The following is a 21,616-nucleotide window of genomic DNA, read 5'->3' as shown; positions in this document are numbered from 1 at the left end:
TTTTTTCTTTCGGGATTAAACAAGGCCCAGACCCAAGTCGTTCTGGCTGCCGTGTGCAGCTGCAGCGCCGATTGTTACTCCCTCCGTCATGAAAGAATCAATTTCTAGAGTTGTTCTAAGTCAAATTTTTTAAACTTTGACTAAATTTCTAGAAAAAAATGCTAAGATTTATAGTATCAAATTAGTATTATTAGATTCATCATAAAATATATTTTTATATAATGTGTATTTTATATTATAAATGTTGTTACTCTTTTATATAAAGTTAATCAAACTTTAAAAAGTTTGACTGGTACGGATCTTAGGAATTGATTCTTTCAGAGACGGAGGGAGTACATGCGGAATGCCTTGTGATCAGCATCACGAGACCACCGACCAGTCGACCACTTGTTGGCTTCTTGCGTGTTCACTCATGAGGTTTGGCACAAACTGCTGTCAAGGGTGAGGATGCAGCATTTGGTGCCGCCTGATGGCTCTTGTATATCCTTCAAGCGAACTTCGACTCTCTTGCTGCTCGTCTGGATGGTTTAGAAGGAGGGCAACTGGAGAACATTTGATAGCATTATTACGAGGACGCCGTCTCAATTGTTCGTCTCAATTCTGGTGGAGACAGATGCTTGGATCCAATGACGGACCTAGAAAAAAATTTTTAGCTGGGGCGAAATCCAAAGAAAATGAACCAAGAAGACATCAACGCACCGCACTTACATATTATCACATTGAACTCGAACCAATACTCAAAGTTGGAAAATAACTCTTCAAGTTTGCATAAAATTATTTGTATACAAGAGCCTAGTTAATTTGCGACATATTATCACATATTATCCAAGCATCTGTCTCAAAAAAAATGCTTGCTCAAAAAAAAGTTTGCATAAAATTATTTGTCAAAATAGAATTTATAAGTTGCTAACAATTTGAGATGCTAAATTGATAACGAAGTAATGATTCAATACCATTTTTCTTGCCAATGCCACTCCTGGAGACGCCCCTTGAAGGCTTGAACCTCGACCTCGGTGGAATCCAGATGTTGGTGGAGCTACAGGAGCGCTTGCTCCTCCGCCGGCGCTAACCTGTCCGCTACCGCGACCATGGCCAGCCCCAGACCCCTCAATACCAGGCACCAGCTCCTGCTCCTCCTCCCCTCCTCCGTTGCCTCCTTGGCCTCCTCCCTCCATCTCCACGAGCACGAGCTTGCTGGCTGCTGCCTTGCTCGGCGTCTAGTCGGGCAGCGAGCGCACCCGACGACCTCGTGGCTAGGCTAGGCGGTGGTCGAGGAAGCGAGCGGGGCGGAGCCACAGAGGAGCGATGCGGCGCCGCGCCTGGCGAAGTCGTGAGGAAGCCGGCGCCGGGTGGGATAGCGGCGGTAGAGTCACACGGGAGCTAGGGATTTGGGGAATAGAGGACCTAATTGGGCCTTTTACTGGGAGTGGGCTGAACAAAATAATAAAGCCCATCAAGAATTAGCTAATGCTGCATTGTCCTCGCGTTGTTCATGCCGCTCGCTCACCTTGCGTCGTTGTGGTTCTTCGCCGCTCGCCAGAGATAGAGAAGAACGGCGAAGATGGGGTCTTGGGGTCTGCTGCTACGGCGCCGGTAGCTGGGGCGGCCGCCCCACCCCGCCCATAGGGAAGGTCCGTCAGTGCTTGGATCGCCTCGGGTTTTCGCTGCCTTGCGTCGCTGATCATCCTAGGTCTGAGCCTTGTTTAACTTCCTTCCAAAAACTTTTTAAAATTCTTTATCACGTCGACACACATACATGAAATATTAAATATAGATAAAAATAAAAACTAATTACATATTTGTCTGTAATTTGCGACACGAATCTTTTAAGCCTAGTTAATCTATGATTGGAACATATTTGTCAAATATAAACGAAAATGCTACATTGTTCCGAAATTTTTTCGGGCAGCAAATACAAGGCCCTTGTTTAGTTAATAGATGTACTATGAAAAATATAGTTAATAAAAAAATCAATGATAAATTTAGTTGATATCATTATTATTATCTTATTATATAAATCTAATCAAACTTGAGATATTTCAACTCTCCAAGATTTTTACAATGATTTATAATTTCGGGACGCAGGGAGTACTATATTGAAATACCAATTGTCGAGTATCAAGATGTGTTACCAAGTGGAGTCTAGCAGCCTGTTCATGGCGCATTGCGTTTTTTATTTCTTTTTTCATTTTTGGTCCTGCTTCCTGCTGCATTGATCAAGCTTCCAGGAGCATGAGCATGAGCATGCTGTATAAGATGTTTGTGATAATGCGAATGATTAGGCATTTAGTTGCAGGTGGAAAGTTCGGGGTGTGGGGTAGGGTTATTGCATGGGGTGTTTGACACTAATAAAAAAGAAATTACAAAATTTATCAATAAACTACGAGATAAATTTATTCAGCATAATTATTTGAGTAAATTGCACGGCCGGTCCTTAAAGTATTATGTAGTTTTCATCTAGGTCCTCAAACTATGAAATCGCTCGTCTGACTCTCTAATGTATTTAGGTGATCCCATCTGGATCCCCAAACTACGAAATCGTATGTCTGACTCCCTAATGTATTTAAGTGATCTCATATAGGTCCAAAATACACATAAGGAGGGTTAGAAAGCTAACATGATCATTCACATGGATATGATTTAAGCACATGACCTCTGATTTAAGTCCACGGGTGCAGCCGCTGGCTCGTCCCTGCTCACTATCACAGCGCCCACGGCACACGATCTGATCATGTAGACGACAATGGCGGCGGGTCACACGAGTGAGCGTAACACTGGATAACCGCGAACCAAGCCCCTCTTCTCCCATATCTACCTTACCCCGCTCGGTAGTGTAACCGGCCGCCATTGCTTCCTATATGACCAGGTCGTATGTTGCGGGCACTGTGATGGTGAGCAGAGACGAGCCAGCGGCCGCACACGTGGGCTTAAATCAGGGGTCATGTGCTTAAATCATATCAATATGGATGACCATGTCAGTTTCTAACCCTTCTTATGTATATTTTGGACCTATATGAGATTACTTAAATACATTAGGGAGTCAGACGTGCGATTTCGTAGTTTGGGGACCTAGATAAGATCACTTAAATACATTAGAGAGTCAGACGTGCGATTTTGTAGTTTGAGAACCTAGATGAAAACTACGTAATACTTTAAGAACCGGTCGTGTAATTTACTCTAATTATTTTATCATTAGCACATGTATTACTGTAATATTTTATTATCAAATTATGAACTAATTAGACTTAAAAGATTTATCTTGTAAAATAGTCATAATTTATGCAGTTAGTTATTTTTAATATTTTATATATTTTTCAAATATTCGATGGAATAGAGTATAATCTTTTGAAAAATCACGGTATAAAATTTTGGGATGTCACAATAAATGTCACATATGAGTGTCTCGTGGGGTGTTCTTATACTAATAAAAAATTATAGACTCCGTAAAAAACCGTAAGATAAATTTTTTAAACCTAATTAGTCTATTATTAGCATATGACACTACAAGAATCCTGTGATTTTTTGACTTTCTATTTATGTCATTATATATGAAAATAATGTCACAACATTAGAGTTGTGACAATTAGTTGACAAAAAACTATATGTCAAAAAATCACTTTCATAAATAGATCATGTGACATCTGTATATTCTTTGTCATAAAGTATGACATTGGTTATTTATCATAATATCTGAGACCACGCCACATGGCAAAATGCCACTTAAGATGAAAAGCTGACATGGCGATGACATGACACAGAAAAATAAATGTCATAAAATCAATTTTGGCCTATTGAAGCCCATATAGCAACCAGGCACTTCATGGGCCACACAAGCTCTTTTTATGGGCTGAAATTGTGGAACCCATTATTTTTTCTTTTTTCTTGCCCATATCCATTTTATTAATTGCAGCCCATTCAATTTTTCAGCACTACAATTTCAGTCCATCTATTTTTCCAGCTCACTAAATTTAGGCAATACAACCCATACATCACAGAATTCAACCAATACAACTCATACATCACAGAAATCAGCCCATACATCACATAATATTATCTCTAAATCACCAGTCTTACAATTCAAGAATCTGCATTATATGGCAATTATCAAATCCTCGCTATCAGTATTTGGCTCCTCTAAGTACAGTTTCCAGCTGCCAATCAGTTTCCAACTGCTTAAATTCAAAGTAGATGTAGGCACAGCAGCACAGACACTTGATGCATAAAAGAACCTGCCATACAAACGGACAGAAGTTTAACTTTGTTTCAAGAGAGGAGCACGCTGAAGCTTCTTCTCCCATGAATTAAAATAGGACCAGACTTCTACAATGCAAAAAAAATTGCCAAAAAGTAAATCAATTGTACATGATAAAATGTCAATCTTAATACAGGACTCTTCTAAGGACAATGATATCACAATAGTCAAATGGATGTGTACAAATTTCTGTATGGAGCGAAGGATCCAGATATTATTATAGTTATCGCAAAGCAATGTTTGAAGCAACAAAAGAAAGGCATGCATAAGAATACTTTAGCAGATAACTTCTGAACAACAATAACAGGGCTAGCACATGTCATTTGTATATTGAGGAAGAAAAACTATGTGTCTGAACAATACAGGGCTATCACTTCACATTTGTAAACCGATGAAAAAAAACTAGTGTCTAAATAAAGTAAGGCATGCATAAAATACTTTAGAACTTCGCTTTGCACTGAAGTTTTTTTACATACCGTCATCTGTTCCAACTGCTGCTGCTCTCACATATCCTTGTTGCTGGATCTATGTGTCTGAACAAAGGAAAAAAGAAAATCTCAGAGCAGGCAAATAAATCAGCCGTCAAGCACTGGACGAGCTGAGCAGATGCCGCTCCAGGCTCCAAAGATGTAGACGTCAACGAGAAGCAGCTACCGCTCCACGAAGTAGAGGCCCTCGGTGGATCCCAGCACGGCAGGATCTGATAGGGCTACCTCTAGTGATTTCCCAATGAACCTCGCTAATTCGGTAGTAGAATCAGCATAGGAGACACACCAATGCATAGATGCGCAAGCACATACTGGTTGACCATACCTGGCGAACTGCTCGATGGAGACGACGGCGTCGAACGAGAGCCAACCCTGGGGCACCTGTGTCTCCACGGTGACCTCCAGCACCACAACGAGCGCCTGATCCTCAAAGACCACCTCCTGCCGCTGCTTCTTCTTCCCACCCTCGGGCTCCTCCTTGTGCCTATCCCTCTCCCGCGCCGCGTGCGCCGCGTCGGAGACCGCGCCCCACGCCAAGGACATCCACGACCGTACCCGCTCCCGCACCGCATCTACGAGGAACAGGGATCTTCCACTGGGAGCTGAAGGCGATGACGGCGCGGGCGCGACGCCGGCGGCCGGTGACGCGCCGGTGCGGGATGGGCAGGAACCAAGGCCGCTGAAGCTCTAGCATGTTGCAGAGTGTGGACGCGGCGGCGCGGGATGGGCTGGGAAAGGAGAACAGAGCTAGGGTTGAGAGGGAAGCGAAGGTTTATATGTGATGTCTGGTGGATCTCGGCCGTCAATTTAATCGGACGGTTCAAGATGAGCTAGGTCTAAGCAACGTCACTCGGTCCTTGGCAGTTGCTACGATACACGCAACGTACCGCAAAAAGCGTCCCGGTCATCACCGTGAAATCGGGGACTATAGCTTTTCTTGTTGCTGGCAAAGCTCCAACGGACACCTAGGCCTTGTTTACTTCCAAATTTTTTTGCAAAATAGGAATAGTAGCACTTTCGTTTGTATTTGACAAATATTATCCAATTATGGACTAACTAGGCTCAAAAGATTCGTCTCGTCAATTCCGACCAAACTGTGCAATTAGTTTTTATTTTTATCTTTATTTAATACTTCATGCATACGTCTAAAGATTCGATGTGACGGGGAATCTGAAAAATTTTGCAAAATTTTTCAGGAACTAAACAAGGCCCTAGAATAAGAACGCGGGATGCAATTGTAAACCTGTACTACTACAGTTGTTGTGGCAACTGATGACATTTTCGCCTTCTGTTCAGATCTAGTTTTATTGCTTCCTATACTCGTCGTAGTATACGCGTGAAGGTCCAGATGCTGATTCAGTCCCAAGCGAGGACCCTTTGAGAAAAAGAAAAAAAGAAAAAACAAAGCTAAATGTCCCCCATACATCTGGCATGGCATCTGAATGGTAAGCTCTCGATGTACTCCTGCTAGCGCCGGTCCCGACATAGGAGTAGGCACGCCGCACGACTCGTACTCGCAAGCTTAGGGTACGGGAATATGGGCACGTTCTCTGTTCTGGCAACTTCGTCCCGAAACGTGGAACGGAAACATCATGGAACATCGTTCCCAAATGCGGTGGAACACGAATCATATATAGGAGCAATCATAGAAACGTCAGTCCCAAACGACTATGGAACTTCGTGGTGTGTGTGCATACTGCGCCGTGCCCGTCCATGAGCGGTCGGCGAAAAATCTAGATGGTGATTGACTCATTGGCTTATACCTGCAATGAGCCTTAAGGTTGGAGTTGGACAGCTCTAAATGAAACAAAAATACAATAGTAAATTATATCACACTAGGAATCAAACTCATTTGATTCAAAACAACACGTAAAACTACCTGAGCTAACCACTACGTCCCAAACACGTTTCTTTAGAAAGTGGAACGCGTTCCGCAACTTAAAGGAACGAGACGAAGCTATATACCCCCTACGTTCCATAGTTTATGAAATGTCGTACCGCGTATCACGTTCACGTACCACGTACCCTATGTTCCTGCTAAGCTCGGAACACCCCCCAAGACCACTCGACTGCTAGTTGGGGTGTTCCATCCGATCGATCGGATCGTTACGTGCCTGTGATGCCAAACTCACGCGCCCTCGACGCTGGCCTGTGGCCGGTGGGTGTTTCAGTGTCCACGAAAGCTGGCGCACGCCACGGCAGTTGCGCCTTGCCGGATAGGAAATGTTTGGATGTGCATTTTCTTCAGAAATGCTGGAAGTATTCTTACATACTCCGTAGACCGTAGTTCATTGAACAGGGAAACACATGGAATATTCTTGAGCTCGAAACAAGGAAGCTAGCTGTTTGGACGGAATACCACGTGCAGGGTTACGTATACTAGTAGTCTAGTCCCAGCAGCCTGGTAGAGATCTAGTGTGGTGCCGGGGTTCACGGCGCAATGGCAAAGGCCATTGGTTGGGAGGCTCCTACCCATGGTTCAAATTCTGGGAGCGGCATTTTATTCTGGATTTATTCCAAGATTTTCCGAAGCTATGCATTAAGTGGTAGGCGACGTGTCCATCGACAGCGAGCTGCCTGTGGTGACTTCGTGAACTTCAAGATTTGCCGGCTCAGTCCTTAGAAAGTGCTCATAGGGGTAGAGTTTGCGTACGTGTGTTCATAGAGGTGAGTGTGCGTGCATATTGAGTGTCTGCGTTGTACTGTATAATCTCAAAAAAAAAAGAGATCTAGTGTGGTTCAGTAAAGCCACAAACCTGGCCGGCCGCTAGGGCTGTTTTATCAATTCGTTTGTATTCTAATTCTACCTTTGGTAAATTCATTTTTTTTTGTTGAAATCGTGTCTATTCAATACATGTATCAAATACATATGTGGAGTTCCCTAGAATTTCATGTGATTCAATAAACAAAATACTCCATGATTGCTATCCGTAGGGATTGATGAAGAATGGGCTGATAATAGAATTTTTCTTGGAAAAATAAGCAACTTATGCATGGAGGCCTGGGCAAGCTTACTTAAGTCTGGACAAAAAACTCGAAGCATATTAGCTCGCTCGGCTCGTGGCTGGCTCGTTAGGTTAACGAGCCGAGCCGAACCAAGATTTTAGCTCGTTAGTTATAACGAGCCAACTCGAGCCAATTCACGATCTGCTCGCGAGCCAAACGAGCTACAGTATTAGAGAAAAAATCATCATAACTTATTAGTTTTATATTAGTTAATGCCTTATACTTTATAAATAGTTGATATGTTAACTCATATGAAAATTTTTTTAGACTTAAGACTATTAGATATATTATTATTGTATATATAAATATTATATTTTATATACCTGACTCGCGAGATTAACGGGTCAGCTTGAGCTTTTAACGAGCCGAGCCAAACTGACTTTCTGACTCGTTAAGATAACGAGCTAAGCCGAGCTAACTCATTATCCTAATGAATCAAAACGAGCCGAGCTGCCTCGTTATCCAGCCTTAAGCTCACTGTGCAACACGCCGGCCCCCTGCTCGATCTAGACCTGGATGTTGCTCAATTTTCCTAGAACTATTATTCTCCTTTAATTTGCCAAGAACAAAAATATTCGATGCATTTTTTCATTAACGACTGTTCTTGTGAGGCCATTTGAAATTATTGAATACTGTTTTACCTAGAAGACAACTCTGAAAGCCCTTTTCCGTCCATCGAGATTATCATTTTCATGTATATCAAGGATCAGAAATGAAGCAACTACCCAAAGTTGGAGACTAGCGTGGTCTATGTAATCTACACACTTCCCTCTCCCTCTTTATGTACTTGATGTAAGACCGTGCAAGACTTTCGTCTTTCACCAACCGGTAGTCTCTCCAGAGTACCTGTGAAATGGAATACAGGTGGGGATCTGTTTTGATCCCCCGAAGTTGACCTTAAAAAAATCATGTATTTATATATTCAAGCATTTGGACGGTGAGGAATAGCCATATCTTTAATAAGAAGAATCTCGCATTAAATTGATTACAAGTTGAGAAAGCAGGCAAGTGAACCGGACCGGAGCTCAGAGTAAGCACCACTGCACCACCAGATCGAGAGAAAAAGAAATATTGCATGGGAATTGATCCAGAAATCAGATTGAATAAAGAGAAGCAAGGGAAATCACTGCGCTTTGATTTATTTTTGTTAGGATCCGAACCAGATCAACTTATACATGAGAAAATTAAAGAAATCGTTGCGCAATCAAATCATTCCTAGCTAGCGATTTCTATTTCTGACTAGCAGTAGCAGCTGGCTTGGAAACAACAAGGGCACCACAATCCCAGTCGTCAGCCTGGCACATTGTGCACTGCGTAGTAACCCCTTTTGGAGGGCAATGCCGCGAGCCCAGGACGCCTGGCTTCTTGGCCACATCCTCGATCTCGGCGAAGGTCAGCCTCGCGGAGAAGGCGTAGATCCCGTACCTGACGTACCTGTAGTAGGAGTCCAGGAGGCGTGGCTCGCCGGAGTAGCCAATCACGGTGGTCGGCAGGAAAGACTCGTGCCAACGGCGGTGCGCATCTTCGTCCATGGCGTCGGCGTTTGGTGGCTTCCGGAGGATGACGAGGTAGGTTCGGTAGTATTCAGCATGGCCGTAGTATTGCCGTCGGCTTGCTGCACGTGGTGGCGTGCTCACCATGTAGGATGCAGCATAGAGGAGGAGGAGGATGGCCATGACAGCCGCCGCTAGCAACACAGCACCGGCGGTGCCCTTCTTATTAACAAGCAGCGCCATGATGGAGAAGAAGAAGAAGAACCTCGTTTGGATTTGGTGTTTCCTTCCATATATACTGTACAGAGAGAGAAAGAAGAAGGCAAGCACAAATCAAATACGTTTTCTATCATTTATTGTTGCTAGCTAATACCTCGTTTTTAGATAGAGTCAATTTTAATTTGGCTAGCTGCAAATAAATTAACAAGATACTGGTAGATGCATGATGCCTCATAAATATCTATCTAAAATAAGTGTCAACACGGCCATTTTATAAACGGACATGCATAAAGTACTACAGTATGACCACAAAAAATACGGTCAAACCCACACAAGTTGGCATTTATTGGTGATTTCTGAATGAGCTAGTATGTACAGTCGGTTGTTTCCATCTTCTCTTCCGGCAAGGTCAATAATAGAGCCAAATATTTATCTATTAGCCAAGTTGCAAAAGCTAAGATATATAATATTAGTCTTTTACTCTTTCCATACGTGTAAGGAAAGTCGTTTGAGTCAAACATTTTGAGAATATAAATCATGAATATTTTTTAAGTTGTTGAGTGTGGAAATATGGGAACCATATGAATAGATTTGTCTTGAAAAAAAATGGTTTTATAAAAATATACATATAACAATTTTTGATAAATATTTTTATAAAAATAAAGAGTTAAAGTTAGGCTTTGAAGACCGTATCAGTGTCCTAAACGACTTTTTTGTGGGTATGAAGAGAGTATTTGTCTATAATTTTTTTTTATTGTTAGTTAACTTATGCTCAATCTTCTCTTTCATAATCCTCCTTATATTCACTTAGTGTATGGATTCACTACTACCTATGTATTTGTGTCTAGTTTGGTGCTTACATGAGAACTAAGCTTCTTATCTCTCTCCTTCCTTCTCTCCTTCATATCAACAGTTGTTTGGCCATAAGACAATTATTATACCCGCTCTCCAAGATGGCGCTTATGAGTATATTCATCTTCGATCTAGGCCAGTGGCAAAACTAGGTTTTACTCAAGCTAAAAATGTTGTACGATAAACATGATAAGGTGAAAATAGATAGCCCTGTTTGGGGGCACTGCACATTTTCACACCTATAATTGCATTTCAGATGTATTTTCTTGTGCACAATAATACATTGTGTTTGGTCATTCCTAATAAATAGCTTGTTCATTCGTAATAAATAGCTTAGCTAGAAGCCTAGAACTAGAAGCTCCTACCAATTAGATCCATCAAACTGAAGAGTTAAATGAAACAAGCTATCCAAATGTTGAAATGACCTCTGCTAACAAGAAGTGCAGGCACGAAATACATCTTGAATACTGCCGATTGCTCCAGCTCTTGCATCCCTCCCCATGAATGGATTCAAGAATTGGCTCAAAATACAAGTGTCTCTTTGACTCCTATACATTTTACCGATTGATTCGCTAGCCATAAGCAACTAATTTGAGGCGGTGCTTGAGATGCTAAGTTATATGTCATAAGTGCTTGAGATACCTTATTGCGGTGGATACAAGCAGTGCTTGAGATGCCTCAAATTAGGCCGTATGCGTAGAGCAGACGAAAACAGATGCGGAGGTGATAACTTGAGTAGGGCCGCATGGTCAGACACAACTGCCACGAGCGTCTAGACGCTAGCGTCTAGACGCTAGCGTCTGGATCGGACGTTCAGGCGTTAGCAGTTAATCAAGCACATGTTCCCATCAAACATTCGTAAAGGGATCTCACTTGTTATATGTATGTGAAAAAAAATTACTTATATGTAGAATGACGAAAGTAGTTTGAAATAAAGAGCCACTCAATGGACAACAACGCCTACCTTAACTGCTAGCACAGGTCGTAGCCACCAAAAACTTTAGTGCTCTCACTGAAACTTTCTGGTGAATGCTACACGAGTGCAATCCAATGTCAATGGCTTATAATCTTGGAGTGAAGGTTGTATATACCCTCCCAAACGGTCATTTGAGTGTTATTAGAGCCAATGAACATTTCTACTAAGTCGAGACTCATCTCTAGTGCTCTAGCCATCAAAAGGGCTTATAATCTTATGAGTTCACACCAATCGCTTGTGGTGTGTCCGTCTATCTTGCATCGGAGAGAACGAGTCTCGTGACGTTTGAACCTGAAGGTCAATAGTGAACACGACGCGAAGCGGTTGAGGAGAGAAATCTCATAGATCCACTCACGTGTGAAGAAAATCCTAAGGCTATCTATAGAGTAGGAGAGAACAAGTCTCGTGACGTTTGAACCTGAAGGTCAATAGTGAACACGACGAGAAGCGGTTGAGGAGAGAAATCTCATAGATCCACTAACGTGTGAAGAAAATCCCAAGGCTATCTATAGAGTAGCATAGTATTTACAAAAATATTCTTGTGGGGGGCTCTAACTAGAACGAGAGGCTCGAGTTTTTGGAGCTATGCGATAGAGGAAGCAGTGTGTGCATTATAGGACGGGTGTAGGTACGTGGGTTTGTTTCTGGCGCGCTATCTGAAATGAAGCCGTCCCCATCGGTACATCAATTGATCGCTTTTGTTGTCGTTGCACATATGCGACGGCAACAGTAAAATCACGTCAAAAAAGAAGAGTCGCAGGTGTAGCACGCAGGCGGGCGGGCGCCTATGCATGGATGGAGCCAGAAAGACGTATCTTCCTCTGTTCCTCAGCAGTCAGCGGCTCATTATTTCCCCCCCCCCAGTGTGGACACTCACTCTATCGTGCCGTCGAATCCGACGCGAACTGTGCCAGTGTACGCACCGGCTGCTCCCACCGGGCCGCGCCGGGAGAACCTGCGGCGCGTGTGTACGAACGAGGCCGCCGGTTGGGGGGGGCGTTCTGCCTTTGCTTGCGCCTTGCGACAGGGAAGATGGCAAATGGCGCAGCTGGCAGGAGGAGGGGCTCGCGCGCCTCGCGGTCGCGGCCCCCCGCACGAGAGAAACAGTGCACGGGCTGCTCCAGCGTCCAGCTCCAGCCAGCCCATAGGAAAGCCGAAAGCGACCTCTCCTCCTCCCTCCGCGCGCAGCGATCACAGCCCACGCACTGTTTCTTCTGTCCGGCCGGCCAACACAGCAACGGGCCAATCCGCGGGCCTGGCCGCCTGGATCCGCATCGCGCTGTACCACTACCACCCGCGACCGAATCTCGCTCTCGCGCGACGGACCCCCCACCACCTCCGCAGACAGCACAGCACAGGGCCAGCCAGCCGGGCAAAAACTGCGAGAAGAGCACTGACCACTGCAGAATCATCATCGATGGATCTGTATTTTGAACCTTGGTTAAAAAAGGGTGGAAGGAACCACGGGAGAGAAGCATGGTGGGTTGTGAGGAACAAAGATAAGCACATCGCTCTACTAGCCATGTTTGCCATGCCCTTTTTTACCAACCAAGGAGGGAAAAGCGGTCCAACTGTTGCTTTCTACAGCTCGTATCGTAACATGTTTTGGACTTCACTTGCCTACTCGCCTACCACGCTACTCTCAATAGTAGCAGTACGCATTTGGATATCCGAGCCACCACAAGTGCGGCCTGTCAAAATCGCCATACCAGACCAGGCACGCAGGAGGAGGCACCGTCGCTGCGCGCCCCGGCCCATCTCACACGCGCACAGTCACAGACGCACAGTAGCGCGCGGGGGGCCGGCACGGCGCCCAGAGCGCCGCGGCCCACGTGCGCCAGCGACCCACCAGGCGCACAGTCACCGCCGGTAAGCGTCAGCAACAGTGCCAGCAGCGGCAGCAGCAGCTGCATCGTCGGCCCTCGGCCGGACGGGCTGGCCGGCCCCGTCTCGCTCTCTCTCTCTCGCTCGCTCGCTTCGTGGCACATCGCTGGCCGGCTGGCCGTGCTGGCTGCTCTCTGTTGATCCCCCGTCTCGGCGTCTCCCACCGTCGCCGTCGCGTCTCTGTAGCTGAGGCTTGGCCAGCGCGCCCAGTCCCGCCCGCGCGCCGGTACACCAGCAGCCCAGGCCGCCAGCCAGGCGCCCCCAGCGGCAGCCGCAAGATTCCGTGCTGGGTGCATGCGTGCTGCTGCCCGCCCGGCCCGGGGGCGGTGTACACGACGTCACCGCGGTGGGTTTCCGAATACGACGCGCGCATGGGCGCTCGCGCGCTCCTGCACTGCATGAGGTGATCGGGGAGAGCTGCTGGCTGGGGCACCCACCTGCATGGCGGGCAGCGGAGCGCGCGACGGCGAGGAAGCAACGGGATCACGGAGCTACCAGCAGCATACCAACGCTCGCGCCCCGTGGTACTACCACTGTACGACCAGGTACTGTAGGCGAACGACGACCCAGCCGGTGACCTCGATCGATTGCATGCATTGTTTGCCTGGCCTTGGCCATTGAACCGAGAAAAGAAAAGATCAGGATCCACTGCTGCCGTCGTCGAAACAGTTCTCCCTCCCTCCCTCTCTCTCTTGTCACAATGATTCTTGAATCCCTTTGGCACAGCAACAAAGCAGCTTGAGTACTTACGTAGGTTAGGCGACTGTGTGTGAATCGCCAAGTCCCAAATGGATTTGTTGCTGGCTCAAGCATGATCCAAGTACGGGAAACCGGCCTATTGTCGGAGCCAAAAACCAACTCCTCGAGGGACAAAAGGCGAAGGACACAACTGCCAAAAACCAGTGCTTGTTGTGTCGCCAATCCTTAGACACACTGCCGGCGAGCGAGTACGTACCACTGCTTTTTTTTTTCCTGCTCCTCAACGAATCATTTCACTCGGAAAATCATCTCAGCGCTGCCGATCGAGCACATGCACATGGCTATTAGCTGAAAAGCTTGGATAAGATGAGTGAGTAGTAGTGGTACTACATGACTTGTGCGCTTCTGTATTTACAGAGATGAGATGAGAGATCGGAGAACTGATGCACTCGCCTTTGTGCAGACAGTCATTATGGGACCTAGTAGTACAGTACAGGGCATGGCTTTTTCAAGAAACCCAGCAGATTGCAGCAGCTAAAGCAAGGACAGCCACCGTTGCTAGCTGGATCTCCATCGAATGACTTCGATCCGTGGTTTATGTACTTCCGTCGTCACAGATTAATCTGCCACTGCCATCCATGCCCTAGTTATTAAATTCTTTAATCCCTCCTACTGATCTAATTCTCCTGTACATATGGTCCTGCACTTTGTTTACCTGCACGAATGCACTCATGTGTGTACTTCAAAGCTCTTGTATAGTACTGTACTCACGAACGTGCTTCTCAGCTTAAATACTAGAGTATATTTTTAGTCCATGAACGTACGTACGTGCTTCTCAGCTTGAATATTATTAGGGTATACTTAGATATCAACTAATGGTTTTATTAATGTTTAGTCCACATCGCAACTAAGAGTTTATTTAGATTATTTGGACTATTTTTTTTTTTGGTTCAGTGAAAGCATAGGTGAAAATTAAGATGACTATAGTTTGGTTCTTTGGTGTTTGAATACATGGGATGAACTCCAGAGGGACTATCAACTAGTTACGCTAAACTAAAAGTTGCATTACATGTTTAACGGAGTATGATCTAGGACAAATATTAGGTGACTAAAATTTAGTTCAACGGAGTACAATAAGCTACCAACTAGTTTTTGAGATGACGAGACATATTACTAAACTCACCGTGAACTTTTCTTTTTAAACGATCAAGGCATCATGCACTTCAGTCTTCAGATTCAGCGATTCAAGCATTCGAAGAGGCAAGTTGCATAAAATAGTGCCCCGGCCTGCTACGTATAGCGAGCTGCGAGCACGAAGCCCCATACCAATCAGTTGGAGCATTTTGAGGCAAATCCAAAGCTCACTGCTGAGAACTTTTGAAAGCTCCCGCGCTGAAAAGAGATTCTACACCAATCCGAACACGCCAAGGCATGCTCTGACCCGGGGCTAGACCAGCGGTTAAACTATGGCAAGAGACGTCTTGTCGAGCTCAAAAGCGTGAGGCTAGAGGCCAAGAACGTCCATCGCCCCATACCCCCACCATGTAACCCTTCGTTTTGTTATGTCTCACCGAAGACTGCGCTAATGCTACCTGCTTTATATTTTCTGTGGAGGCAGCTACGCGCACAACGGCAAATGGATCGGAAGACCAGCGCCATGCAAGCCAGAGGCTGCACATTGAGGAGTGCTTATATTGTCATTGTGCAATTTTATTTTCAAATTTGAATTTAATCTATCAAATACCCCTTTCAAAACTATAAGTCATTTTAACTTTTCTGATACATCAATTTTAATATACCTAAATACATATAAAAAAAATATAAAAAAAAGTCAAAGCAATTTATAATAATTTGGAACGGATAGAGTACAAGTATGTACTTAGTTTTAGAGACTGATCATTCGTGCTAATTAAGAGGCTTCGTTGTTTTGTCTGTTGTGTCTTGTTTGGTGGTCATTGTTGTCACTTGCTCCTTATTTATTGATATACACGCCTGACAAACCTCTCGTTAATCAAAAAATATAATTCATGACAAAAAAGCTAAGCAAAAACAATTTTAATTGAATATATCTACAAATGTCTATCATAAAAGATAAGAGGGAGGGAGTTAAAATGCTTTTGACTAGTTGAAACCAAAATTACATCCTATTTAAGATAAAAATAGAGGTTTCCAAATAAAAAAGAACTATAAACATTTTAATTGAATTTGTAAACTAAATCATTAGGCTCCATTTTTGTCTTCTCCTTTAATAAAATCTTGTCTGTAAATAGGTCAAATTAATTGATCAAGGTATAACTACCATATTATAGAAAGCCATGAGAATACTATATTAAAAAGAGTCATATATGTAACCACATATATAGAACAAAAGAGAGCAAAGTGACGATGTGCAAGACATGCATGGCTTGTACCTCTAGGCAAACCTGCGTGCATTAGACAATTCTTGTAGCCTTAAATTTCTAGTGCCTAGGGCTGAAATGTTTTTCTAGAGTAAAAGTTATTTGAATGGGCACAAACTGAAAAGTTTCGTAGTTTTACGTGTACCTACAAAGTAGTCATATCTTCAAAGAGATGTTTTCTATACTTACTTTAATATAGTAAGTACAAGTGTACAACCTAATAATCATATGATATGAAGTTTAAGGAAGGTACGCTCGTACCAATAATTAGATTAAAAGTCGTGACAAGACCTATATCTGAGTCTTACAATAAGATTCAGGAGCGTGGTACTTGATGCCATTGAATACTGTACTAGCCCTCTAGCCGGAATAAAAAGGCCGGACTGTTGTACTCTGTAGCGTCACGCGAGTTAGACCAAACGCAAAGCCCCCTGCTGATCCACCACAACCGCAACCTGTAAAATATACCGCGCGGCTGAGACACAGTAGCTCCTCACCTCACGGCCTCACCTCCTCAATAATAGGAGGCATGCAGTGCCGCAGCGTTGTTCACGGCCGTTCCCCGGACCCGCCACCACCACCACCGGCCATCAATAGTGCACGACGCCCGCTGTGCAAAAGTGAGCAGTGGCAGCTGCTGGCGCCGGCCAATGGCCATGCGTGCACGAGCGCGCCTGCCTCCGCTGGCCTGGATGCATGCTCTGTTCACATAGCCCGGCCGGCTGGTGGTTTGATAGACCTGACTTGATCGCACGTACGCCTCCGTGCGGGTCCGGTGGTGCGGTGCGGTGTGGACGTAGCAACGAGAACGAGCAAAGCACGGCGCGGGGGCGCGCGGCCCCCATGCGGGAGCGGGAGAAGCCGACGCAGAGACGCAGCGGCTAGCTACGCTACGCTACACATCGACCGGGCAGCCACGGTGGCGCGCGCACCAGGAGCACAGTGCTGGCTGCCGCTGCCCTGCCGGTGCTGTTCATGTTACAGGCCGAGGCCGAGGCCGGGCGGGCTACTGTTGCGCGCCACCGTCCGCGTCAGCATCGACGGCACTTGACGACGGGGGGCCCTCCCCCTGTGCCTGCGCTCGCGCGTGATGGGATCGCCGGAGGCAGACACTGTGGGAACGGGGAAGCGAACGGGGGCGCGCGCGGGGCGGACGGACTTTTCCACCCAAACACACGCGCGCTATATAAGGCCGGCGCAGCCAGCAAGGAAAGCAAACCGGAGAGGAAGCCAAGCAGTAGGAGCCGCGTAGGAGCCGCGTGGAACAGTGGGAGCGGCGCGAGAAAAGAGGAGCTTGGTGGCGCGGGTGCGGTGGTAGTAGTGGCGGCCGAGCTAGCAGCAGCAGGGCAGGCTGCCGCGACCGACTGGGAGGGAGCCGAGTGGGAGTGCGTGTACTACTGCTACTACGCTGGTGAGTGAGGACGTGGGAGGGGAGGGAGGGAGCTGAGCTGAGGGAAAGAAAGGGACGGCAGCAGGAGCACAGCACACAGGCGCACACGCGCGCACACTGCACCACACACGCCACAAGCGTTATTTTAAGGGCGGCGCAACCACTGTTGTCGCCTCCCTCCATCCACACTCGGGAGGCCTCCTACTCCTACCCTCGCTGAAGCTCTGTCTCTCGCGCGCGCTTCCCTCCCACTCCCACCACTGGACAGAGAGAGAGAGAGAGAGAGAGAGAGAGAGAGAGAGAGGAGGGTCAGTGGAGGGCGGGCTAGGGAAGCTACGCCGCCACAGACGTTAACAGCGTCGGGGGGAAGCACGGAAGCGGGTGGCAATGGCGACCGGCGGCAGCGGGAGCGACGATGTCCACGGGCTCACGTTTGGCAAGAAGATCTACTTCGAGCAGGACGCGGCCGTCGCCGCCGCAGGCGGAAGCGGGAGCGGGAGCGCGACTGCGGCGGCGGGCGGCAGGAAGGGGAAGGGCGTGGCCACCGGTGGCGGCAGGCCGGCGTCCGCCAGCGCCGCCTCTGCCACCCAGCCGCCGAGGTGCCAGGTGGATGGGTGCGGCGTGGATCTGAGCGCCGTCAAGCAGTACTACTGCCGCCACAAGGTGTGCTACATGCACTCCAAGGAGCCGCGCGTCGTCGTCGCCGGCATCGAGCAGCGCTTCTGCCAACAGTGCAGCAGGTAAAAAAAAAATCCCACTACTCTAGTCATTCTCCTTCCGTCTCCCAGTACCAGCCCAAATTGGGCATCGAAAAATTGTGCGTTCCTGTGAGCACTGGACTGGACCAGCTAGCTGCTGCTTCGGTCTACTATTCCGCTCGTGATACCTTGGGAAATACAGGGTCGTCTCGTCAGTAGGCAGTAGCTGACTGAATGTACCACATGTCCACATAGGAGTAGAGTATCTTTGGGTGAAAAAAAATTCAGAAGCCAACCTCTGCAGTTGGCTCATCTCACTTCACTTTCCAACTGAAAAACAACGATTTCTGACCATTTCCAACCATCCAACTCTCTTAATCTCTTTAATAGTCTTCTGTCTTCACTGACGAGTTCACAAATTCTGCTTCTATGCGCATGCGTTTTTTACATAGGATTCTGGGAGTACCGTTGGTGCACAATTGTTTGGTGTGCGTCTAGTTGTTGGTGTAAATTTTGGGCAAGTGGAATCTGACCAGAATAGTAAGGGACATAGATGTGAACATTCACAGTATCTTGTCTGAGCAGCACATAAATAGGAAGCCTAGATTTATCTTTTTCTTATTCTACTGTAGGTAGCCTATGTGAATGGATATTGGCTGGTACAGTACCTGCACGACACTATTTAAACGCCTAAATGAAATGGAACAGGAGTTGGTTATGAAACAAACAGGGCTGGAATGGCTGTGCTGAACTGCTGATGCTGAAAATATTTCTAAGTTCATCACGTATGGTCCATGCTTGTTGGTTGATAACGGTGCTTTTGCTTAACTTTGTTTAATCTAAATCTGCATCGTGTGTACAGTGTAACTGTGTAAGGTTACACGCGCATATCATAGTCCTAACTCCAAATGGTGTCGCTTTGTTGCATCTTGAATTCTTGATGAACTCTTTGGGGAGGGGTCCAAGCGTTGTACTCACATTGTCTGTAGCCTTTTGCATCACCGGTAAAGAGAAGGTTCTGACCGTTCATTGATAGATAAATCCTCTTGTTTCATTGATAAACACATCACTTTACAAAGGCTCTATACGCGTGTCCGCTCCCTGTGAATGATTGCAGGTGCTCTTCCCACATGGTAACCTTTTAAATCTTTTTCATGGGGCCCTGATGTGTGGATCTAATCATGAAAGCTGTGTCTTTGGTTAATGTCACTACATATACTTCGAATAAAAATGTTAGTTCAGGGGGCTTAGAAAACACACGCACGCTGCTTGTATCGACGCAGCTTTTCACATGACATCTGGTTTGCTTTGTATGTTTGTTCATCTGATGCGAGTTGGTATTAAGATATAAGCAAGTAGCAGAGTCTTGATTACCGAGTTAACAATTCCCTCTTTCCATGTGCTAGAAATATAATAGTTTTCTACACTGTTGTTGATCCGTGGATATTCCTTAGTCTGCTGTTTGTTATGTAAGTACTAATTATTATCTTGTGCAATCTCATTGCTGATTATAGATTATAACTGTGTTCATGACATTATTCCGTTATAAATGGTCTGAATTATAGATGTGCTACCTATTTTCCCAACATTTTTTTGGGTGACTGCACTAGCCGTTGACCTACTACTATTGGTTGTCTTGTGACCCTGCTTTGATCAGTAAATTCACATGTTAAGTCTGTACTGTGAGTAAACCTATTCACTGTAATCACAGGTTCCACCAGTTACCTGAATTTGACCAAGGGAAACGTAGCTGCCGCCGACGCCTCATTGGTCACAATGAGCGCCGGAGGAAGCCACCACCTGGACCTCTCACTTCACGATATGGCCGGCTTGCTGCATCATTTCAAGGTATCAAGTGTTTTTGCATCTTATTATGTACTAGAGTTGTAGAGATGCATACTCAGTTATTTTCAAATGCATATGCCAATCCGCTGTTTCTCAAATCTATTGTTTGTTCAGAGCCTGGTAGGTTCAGAAGCTTCCTGCTTGACTTCTCGTACCCAAGGGTTCCAAGCAGCGTGAGAGATGCGTGGCAAGGAGTTCAGCCCGGCGGCGACAGGATGCTGGGTACCATCCAGTGGCATGGGAACCAAGAACCTCACCCACACCGCAGTGCAGCTGCGGGCTATGGCAACCATGCATACAACTGCCATGGTGGCTTGGTGGCAGGGGCTTCCATGCTCCCCTCTGCCTTTGAGCTCCCGCCCGGCGGATGTGTTGCAGGAGTTACCACCGACTCCAGCTGTGCTCTCTCTCTTCTGTCAACTCAGCCATGGGATACAACCCCCCAAAGTGGCAGCCACAACCGGTCCCCAGCAATGTCCGCCGCGGCCAGCGCCTTCGAAGGCACCCCGGTGGCGCCGTCCGTCATGGCGAGCAGCTACACGGCGTCAAGCACCTGGACGGCCTCACGGGACCCTGCCGACGGTGCCAGGAACGCGCAGCAGCATCACGATGATGCTCTGCACCTGGTCCATCCAGGCCCGGTCCACCACGGCCACTTCTCCGGCGAGCTCGAGCTCGCCCTGCAGGGAAGCGGGCCACCGCCGCCGCCAAACATGCCGCACGTCGACCATGGCAGCTCCAGCGGCACCTTCAGCCATTCCACCACCAACGCAATGAACTGGTCCCTGTAGGGACACAACTTTTCCCAGCAAGCACTGCCGCCTTCTTCGTCCGGTCGTCACGCCACGAGACATGGAGCACTTGGTCACCCTGGTTTTGTGCGCCTTACATTGCCGTTCTGGGTTTTTTTTCAGGGTGGAACTGGGGATTCCTAACCGTAGACCGTGAATTCCCTTCTCGTGTAGCCCATTGCGTCCATGAACTCGGTCCAACACCTGATTTGATCCTATAATTGTAGAACTCCTGTAGCCTAAATTATTATTCAGTTATGAAGATGCTTGTCAAGTGACCTGTTTTTATCCATCATCCTCATGTCGTTGCTTAGTTTGGAACTCAAAATCTGCTTTGATCAATCATCTTATTGTTGTTTTATGAGATGATTTTTTTTTTATGTCGCGGCTGTGATTTGTGAAATGTGGTGGCCGTCGCAGACTTCCCATGTGCCACTGTAGTATTTCCGAAGAGTACTGGAGGACGATCCCGTCCCCAACTCGGTGTGGAATCCTTGTCCGTCTTTAATACAAGCACGTTGGCCTCGGCACGATCCAGCAACTCATCATCAGCACTATATACTCGATCAATGACGAGCCTGCCAAGCATCACATTGCGTCGATCGATCGATCGATCGAAACCAC

At 46.5% G+C, this 21,616-nt stretch overlaps 2 protein-coding genes across 5 annotated transcripts; one reads left to right on the top strand and one right to left on the bottom strand.

The window, feature by feature from the left end:
- LOC8064853 lies at positions 3,869 to 5,506 on the bottom strand. 4 transcript variants are annotated; one of them, XM_021452275.1, is made up of 4 exons: positions 5,066 to 5,506; positions 4,907 to 4,991; positions 4,729 to 4,785; positions 3,869 to 4,320 (listed from the first exon to the last, which is right to left on the bottom strand). In XM_021452275.1, the coding sequence occupies exons 1-3, from the start codon at positions 5,281 to 5,283 to the stop codon at positions 4,756 to 4,758; spliced, it is 333 nt and encodes a 110-aa protein (XP_021307950.1). In that variant the 5' UTR covers positions 5,284 to 5,506; the 3' UTR covers positions 3,869 to 4,320; positions 4,729 to 4,755. The 4 variants fall into 4 exon arrangements, with proteins under 4 accessions (XP_021307950.1, XP_021307949.1, XP_021307951.1 ...); XM_021452274.1 differs by having other exon boundaries at positions 3,869 to 4,229; positions 5,066 to 5,504; XM_021452276.1 differs by lacking the exon at positions 4,907 to 4,991 and having other exon boundaries at positions 5,066 to 5,500.
- On the top strand, positions 17,500 to 21,287 carry LOC8064852 (squamosa promoter-binding-like protein 17). Its single transcript, XM_002462526.2, has 3 exons — positions 17,500 to 18,398; positions 20,068 to 20,204; positions 20,316 to 21,287. Exons 1-3 carry the CDS (start codon positions 18,046 to 18,048, stop codon positions 20,990 to 20,992), a joined length of 1,167 nt encoding a protein of 388 aa, XP_002462571.1. The 5' UTR covers positions 17,500 to 18,045; the 3' UTR covers positions 20,993 to 21,287.

The sequence above is a fragment of the Sorghum bicolor genome, chromosome 2, assembly GCF_000003195.3.
Source record: "Sorghum bicolor cultivar BTx623 chromosome 2, Sorghum_bicolor_NCBIv3, whole genome shotgun sequence".
NCBI lineage: Eukaryota > Viridiplantae > Streptophyta > Magnoliopsida > Poales > Poaceae > Sorghum > Sorghum bicolor.
Note: the sequence above shows the minus strand (reverse complement) of the source record. Positions and strands in the feature narration are given on the sequence as shown.